The sequence below is a fragment of the Dermochelys coriacea genome, chromosome 2, assembly GCF_009764565.3.
Source record: "Dermochelys coriacea isolate rDerCor1 chromosome 2, rDerCor1.pri.v4, whole genome shotgun sequence".
Taxonomy (NCBI): Eukaryota; Metazoa; Chordata; order Testudines; family Dermochelyidae; genus Dermochelys; species Dermochelys coriacea.
Genome location: NC_050069.1, coordinates 107651820 through 107659433, shown reverse-complemented (window position 1 = coordinate 107659433; position 7614 = coordinate 107651820). Strand labels below are relative to the sequence as shown.

At 42.8% G+C, this 7614-nt stretch overlaps 1 protein-coding gene across 4 annotated transcripts in view; it reads right to left on the bottom strand.

Moving 5' to 3' along the window:
* Positions 1 to 890: 890 nt before the first annotated feature.
* The window catches only part of KIAA0319 (KIAA0319 ortholog), an 89257-nt gene continuing 82533 nt past the window's right edge, over positions 891 to 7614 (bottom strand). For all 4 annotated transcript variants that reach the window (XM_038389385.2, XM_038389384.2, XM_038389386.2 and 1 more), the window contains exon 21: positions 891 to 7582. In XM_038389385.2, the coding sequence (XP_038245313.1) occupies positions 7404 to 7582 (179 nt within the window). In that variant the 3' untranslated portion in view covers positions 891 to 7403. The remainder of the gene's footprint in view (positions 7583 to 7614) is intronic.

Below are 7614 nucleotides of genomic sequence, written 5' to 3'. Positions count from 1 at the left end.
ATCTGTAATTGAGGCAAAAATAGGGAATCTTGTGTTTTCATTGTTTAACAAAGTCACTTTTTAATGCTAGGATGGACAAAACTTGTTGCAGCTGGCCCTACTACAGAATTCCTGGCTGAGTTGGAAATGCCTAGTATTTGAGGAAAGGGAGAAGCAGGATTATGCTGGCTTAAGTGTTATACAGAAGGCTATAGGCCATGCCACTATGCAGAACACTTAAGAATCATAACTATTCCATCCTCTTACCTGTAGCATGGCATGGAACTGCTACTTGTACCCAACATGTCCGGGGGGTGACAGAATTGGGCTATTCCATTTATCTGAAAAGGGCACTATGTTATAACAATACTTAGCTCGTGAAAAAGAAAGCAGGTTTTATTTAAACAGCTAGCAAAACATTTTGATTTGAAGTGTCTGTCAGTTTTATTAAAGACAATAATAAACACTCTGACCCTCCGTGCCCCAAAAAACATTCGGTCTCACAAAATGAAATATTTTTATTTCAATTCACTGAAAACTTTGAAACATTTCATTGTCAGGTTGACCCAAAACATTTTGTCCCCTGATTTTTATGTAGTTGCGAGCAAACCAAACCACTTATTTGCACAGCTCTAGGACAGACAGCCCCTCTCTGGGAGCTGCAATTATAATTTGAGTTTCTGGTTTCTTTGTCCTCTTCTTCAATATACTGAATTCATTCCTACCTCTCATATTTTCTTTGCCACTCAGCACAAAGAAGCGTCAAAAACAATTAAACTAACTCCTAAGGTTTGATGTATGAACAGAAAAGCTAAAGCATGTAATTGTTTTTACTGTACTGCTCTGACCTCAGAATTGAACATCAGATACAGAAGAATGCAACAGCTACAAGGACACATGACCAAACCTCATAGAGGGAAAGACAGATCTTTATTAGGAGGGCTACATAAATGTAATAGTATCACTTCAGAAATGGTTCCAGTTATAATATATCATCATTTGCAATATATAACACTTTCTAGAGACAGATTCCTATTTAAAAGTCTGCAGTAGCTCACCAACACACGAGGCACCATGCTTCTATACAGAGGCAAAGTACTGACATGTGGCTGACCTTCACTTAATTCACTGCCTATGCTACAGGGAAATGTATTTTCATTTAAAGTGCTATCAGTTTCAAACCTATGGGCTTTTTTCTCCCTCATTACACCTGGATCTGACACTGAGCTGTGTTCGGAATCCTAAAGTACAACTCTCCCTTATGCTTTAGGACCTCCCATCCCCACTTTCTTATCCCACTCGTCCTTCTTCTAGAGCAAGGGTTCTTACGCTGGGCGGGTCGAGACCCCTCAGGGGGTCGCGAGGTGTCAACCTCCACCCTGAACTCTGCTTGCCTTGAGCATTTATAATGGTGTTAAATATATAAAACAGTATGTTTAATTTATTAGGGGGGTCAGACTCAGAGGCTTGCAGTGTGAAAGGGACCGCCAGGAAAAAAGTTTGGGATCCACTGTCCTAGAGGGATATTCATCATTCATCTCTATTTCTCAGACCAGTCTTCCATACATTGTCCAGCAGGTGACAATTGTCATTTTCTCTGCTCCATCACCACCCAAAACTCAAGGTCACTATAACTTATTCCTTTATCATCTCAACATAGCAAAGATCAAAACCCACACTTGTTATACAGGCAATACACCCACAGACTTGGACAGGAATTTTGCTTAAATGGGGGGATGGGGGGGGGGACTGATGGTTTTGGCCTGTGATTGTTTGAAGAAGGCCAGAGCTGTCTGAGGAATGTTAAGCTCTAGCAGTTTTGAGCTGCTCTCAGGTTTGAAGGGGTAGAATAAAGAATGGAGACAATACATACTGTGTTGTTAAACCCCCTGCAGATGAACCCCCCTGCATGAGCTTGTGCACTTCCATTTCCTCAAGACAATCTGCTGAATAAAGTAAAATTAGCATCGCATAGGCAAGCATGTTTGGCAACATGGCAGCGTGTGCGTGGCAGCGGTCCCTGAACTACAGCTGTATCTGGTGCACTTGACAATGAGGCTGATAAAGTTCCTTTTATCCTCCCAGAAGGTAGTTAGAAATATATCTGACAAGTGTGAAACAAGAAATGAGAACTGGCCTCGTCAAATGTAACTTAGTCATGACCATCAGACAACAGTTAACACTATCAGCAACAGCTCCGTTAATACAGGGGTTGAATTAGAAGACAGAGGCTTTGCTTTTACTGTTCTTGTCAGATATGTCCAGCTAAATTTCACCTCATATTGCAGAAGCACTTTGTCTGCCATGATAAAAAGAGGTGTTAGCTTGCTTATAGTGGTGTAGTTTTATGTTCTGTAAGTATGGATGCTCTCATGTGCAACAATTAGTGTGCGGACTTATTAAATGCCTCATAGTAATGAGTGAGAGCATCTTCAATATATCAGCTGCACTAGGGCTTAACTTTGAAGGGATGCGGACAAGAATATAGTTGCTATGCTTGTCCTTATTAACATATTGATGCATTCGTGTACAGCGTTAGCATTGCAAGTCTCTGCTGCTTGTATAGTAGGTGGGGGAATTTTCTGAGTAGTTCCCAGCATCCTGGGGCATTTTTAATATTTTTATTTTGTCTGTCAGAGTGGATCTTGAGTGCTTCAAGTCCAGCACAGTCCATAAAAATAAGAAGACTTCCCCACTCAGTTCCACCAATGCATTTTAACTCTACCAGTTAATAGCCGTGTCCTCCCAGTTCTGGGTATTGCCTGCACAGAGACTCCAGGAATTCAGCATTATTAGATATAAAAATTACACTGATCCAAAGTCCAGGGCTTGTTATATTCAGTCCTGAATGCCTGACAAAGAAGTCATGCTAGCCTTAAGGACCACTGATGATATGAACATTTGATATCACAAATTCTCAGAGCCAGAAAGGTATTAATATTTAATTTTAAAAAGGGGGAACTACGCAAAAATGAGCATGCTTGTTAGATGGAAATCAAAAGGAGTTGTCACAAGGGTCAAATGCCTGCAAGCAGAATGAGGACTATTTAAAAACACCGTAAAAGAGGCTTAGACTAAATCTACACCAAAAATCAGAAAAAAAGGACAGAAAGAATGCCACCATCGCTAAACAGCAGAGCTGTGGAGGCCATTAGTAAAAAGGCGTCTTTTACCATTTGAAAGTCTAATCCTAGTGAAGATTATAGGAAGGTGCCGCAAACTCTGACAGGTTACATGTTCAATTTTAAGGCAGGCCACAAAAGAATTTGAGAAGCAACTTGCTAAAGACACAAAAACTAACAGTAAGAATTTTCTGAAGTACATCAGAAGCAGGAAGCCTCCTAAACAGATACCGGGACCACTACAATACCAAGATGCTAAAGGAGCACTAAGGGAAGACAAGGCCATTGCAGAAAAGTTAAATGAATTCTTTGCATCGATTTTTACTGCAGAGGATGTGGGGGCGATACAGACTTCAGAGCTATTTTTTTTTTAAACCACAAAATCTGAAGTACTATCCCACACTGATGTGTCAATAGAAGATTAAACAGTAATAAGTCACCAGGACCAGATGGTATTCACCCAAGAAAATCAAATATTAAACTGAGAAATTACTAACTGTAGTATGTAACCTATCATTGAAACTCTGTACCAGCTGACAGGATTGTAGCTAATTTAAACACTGATATTTAAAAAGGGCATCCAAGGAGATCGTGATCAGTGAGCGTATGTCACTACCAGGCAAATTGGTAGAAACTATAGTAAAGAAAACGATGATCAAACACACAAATAAACAAGATTTGTTATGGAAGAGACAACAGAATTTTGTAAAGGCAAGTCATGCTCCACCAATCTATTAGAATTCTGAGGGCATCAACAAGCATGTGAATATGGGAGAACCAGCGGATATAGTGTACTTGGATTTTCAGAAAGCCTTTGACAAGGTCCCTCACCAAGGCTCTTAAGGACACTAAGTAATCACGGGATAAGAGGGACAGTCCTCTCATGGATCAGTAACGGGTTAAAGCAGAGGTGGGCAAACTACAGCCCACGGGCCACATCCGGCCACTGGGACCTTCCTGCCTGGCCCTTGAGCTCTTGGCCCGGGAGGCTTGCCCCCAGCCCCTCCCCCACTTTTCCCCCTCTCCCGCAGCCTCAGCTCACTGCACTGCCAGCGCAATGCTCTGGGCGGCGGGGCTCTTGCTGCGTGGTGGTGTGGCTCGCTCCAGCCAGGCGGCAGGGCTGCCTGTCCTGGTGTTCTGGGTGGTGTGGCTGTAGCACCACCAGCCACCAGTGCTCCAGGCAGTGCAGTAAGGGGACAGGGAGCAGGGAGGGTTGGATAGAGGGCAGGAGAGTTCGGGGTGGTGGTGGGGGTGTGGATAGGGGTCGGGGCGGTCAGAGGGTGGGGAACAGGAGGGTTGAGTGGGGGCAGGAGGGGCAGTCAGGAAGGAAAGGGGGAGGTTGGATGGGGCAGCAGTGGGCAATCAGGGGCAGGGGTTCTAGGGGCAGTCAGGGAGAAGGGGTGATTGGATGGGGCAGGGGTCACCGGGGGGGCAGTCAGGAATGAGAGGAGAGGTTGGATGGGGCTGTGGGGAGCAGTCAGGGGACAGGGAGCGAGGGTGTGTGTGTGTGTGTGTGTGGGTGTGGGTGGATGGGGCAGGAGTCCCGGGGAGGGCCGTCAGGGGGCAAGAAGCTGGGGGGAAGGGGTACAGCCTCCCCTAACTGGCCCTCCATACAAATTTCAGAAACCCGATGTGGCCCTCAGGTGAAAAAGTTTAACCCTGGGTTAAAGGATCAGAAACAAAAGGTCAGAATAAATAGTCAGAGAGAGGTAAACAGCAGGGTACCCCAAAGATCTATACTGGGACCTGTGCTGTTTGACATATTAATTAAAGATCTGGAAAAGGGAGTGAACAGTGACGTGGCAAAGTTTGCAGATGATACAAAATTATTCAATATAATTAAATCCAAAGCTGACTGCAAAGAATTACAACAAAATGACAGATGAAATTCAACATTGATAAGAGCAAAATAATGCACATTGGAAAATATAATCCCAACTACACATATATAATGATGGATTATAAATTAGCTGTTACCACTCAAGAAAAAGAAACCCAGTTTTTCCAACCTTCCCTCATAGGTCATGTTTTCTAGACCTTAGTCATTTTTGTTGCTCTCTTCTGGACTTTCTCCAGTTTGTCCACATCTTTCCTGAAATGTGGTGCCCAGAACTGGACACAATACTCCAGTTGAGGCTTAATCAGTGCAGAGTAGAATAGAACAATTATTTCTCACGTCTTGCCTAAAACACTCCTGCTAATACATCCCAGAACGATGTTTGCCTTTTTTGCAGAAGTGTTATACTATTGACTCAGAGTTAGCTTGTGATCCACTATGACCCCCAGATCCTTTTCTGCAGTACTCCTTCCGAGGCAGTCATTTCCCATTTTGCATGTGTTCAACTGATTGTTCCTTCCTAAGTGGAGTACTTTGCATCGTATTTACTTCAGACCATTTCTCCAGTTTGTCCAGATCATTTTGAATTTTAATCCAATCCTGCAAAGTACTTACAACCCCTCCCAGCTTGATATCGTCCGCAAACTTTATAAGTGTACTCTCTATGCCATTATCTAAATCACTGATGAAGATATATTGAACCAAACTGGACCCTCAACTGATACCTGCAGGACCACACTCGTTATGCCCTTCCAGCTTGACTGTGAACGAACCACTGATAATTATTCTCTGGGAACGATTTTCCAACCAGTTCTGCACCCACCTTATAGTAGCTCCATCTAGGTTGTATTTCCCTAGCTTATTTATGAGACAGTCATGCGAGACAGTATTGAAAGCCTTAGCAGATTCAAGACATACCACATCTACTGCTTGCCCCATCCACAAGGCTTGTTACCCTGTCAAAGAAAGCTATTGAGTTGGTTTGACATGATTTGTTCTTGACAAATCCATGCTATTACTTACCACCTTATTATCTTCTAGGTCTTCACAAACTGATTGCTTAATTTGCTCAATGAATTTCACGGATACTGAAGTCAAGCTGACTGGTCTGTATCTCCCACCACCGTAGCCATGAACAAATGAAGTCCACATATAAACTGGGTTCTCCTTACACAGATCTCAAGGACGTGATGGGGCACTTCTAATATGGCACCCCTGAATAATACCTGGGTGCTGAACAATAATTATGAACAACAGTGAGCTCAAAACTCACACAGTCTTGCCCTTTTTCCTGATCCAAGACAGCCAACCCCCTAGCAAAGAGTAAACAAAAAAAACCCTCTAATATTCAAGCAAAAGTTTCAGTCAGCCCTAACTAACCCTTACTGTGCGATCAAAGCTCCTGCTTCCTATATGGCTCTTTGTTACAAGCCTTTGCTCAGTAACAGCCTTGACACATTCTAACTCTATTACAAACCTCCCCGGCTGACATATTCTAGTGTCCATCTCCATTTAAGTGCATTAAGGGTCCAATCTTACAAGGTCCTGAGCACCTTAAACTCTAATTTAAGCCAAAGGAAGTTTAGGGTGCTCAACACATGGCAGGAGGCATACAGGTACTAAGTCCTCCCGACCCCCTCTCCTCTTTCTTACATACCCCTCGGGCCCTCAGGCCCCACAGGGAACAGAAATACATGCCTCAGTCATCATAACGGAAGAGAATAAAAGGCAGGATTCCTCCACTGCCGTCATTTTTTCGCTGTAAATATAGGGGGCATGTGCTTTGTACAGGATACAAACGTATCACATTAGCTTGCAACTGATTAAGTGAAACTGCTAGATAGCAAATGTCCCTTAAAAACAGAGGCATTTTCACCTTAGGCATGCTACCCTAAAAACCACAGTCATAAAGCAGAGCTTAGGAGGTAAATACTATGTATTAAAAATGCTAGCTATGGACTTCCCCTTTCTGTATCCAACTTAAAAACTGTATATGAAGATGGAGCTTGTAGCCAAACTTTGCTCTTTGCAGCTAGAAACTCTGAATGTTGGCTTTTACTGTTTTACATTAACTACATAACATAACATAAAACAGTGCTCCTCCGAGTGACGGAAACAGAGTGAAGACACAGCCTGTATATAGCCTCAGACAGTCACCTTTGTTAGTAACAGAACACTCCTGGTTGGGGTCATAGCAGTGATTCATTGGTCTACTATAGGAAAAATGTCTGCTGACATTTATGCATAAATGTTCAGCAAAGAGCAAATGAGGAATTAAATGTGCTTCTGACACCAATGACAAGAGTTAGTTGTTTGTTTAATCCCCCCTCCGCTGTACTGGAATTTTACTTCATCTGCTGTTAGGATAAAATTTTAGGAAGATTTCGATTTTGAAAAACAAAAGGTGGATCAACACTTTCTTGGTGTGTCAAATCAGCACGTCCTTTCATTTTACACTCATTCAATTATCTGTCTTTCGAGCTATAGCTGAAGGAAACTCCATTTTTGACAGAACCATTCATGATGTTCTTAGGATTCTCTCTTTCGACCTTTTCTCTGCTGAAGATAGTGTCCTGGTCGCTGTCAAACTCAGACTCTGAAACCATCAGACTGGAATTGTGTTCTGTACTTCTGTGTTTTATACCTGAAAATAAATCAAGCTGTAAAGAGAGTCTC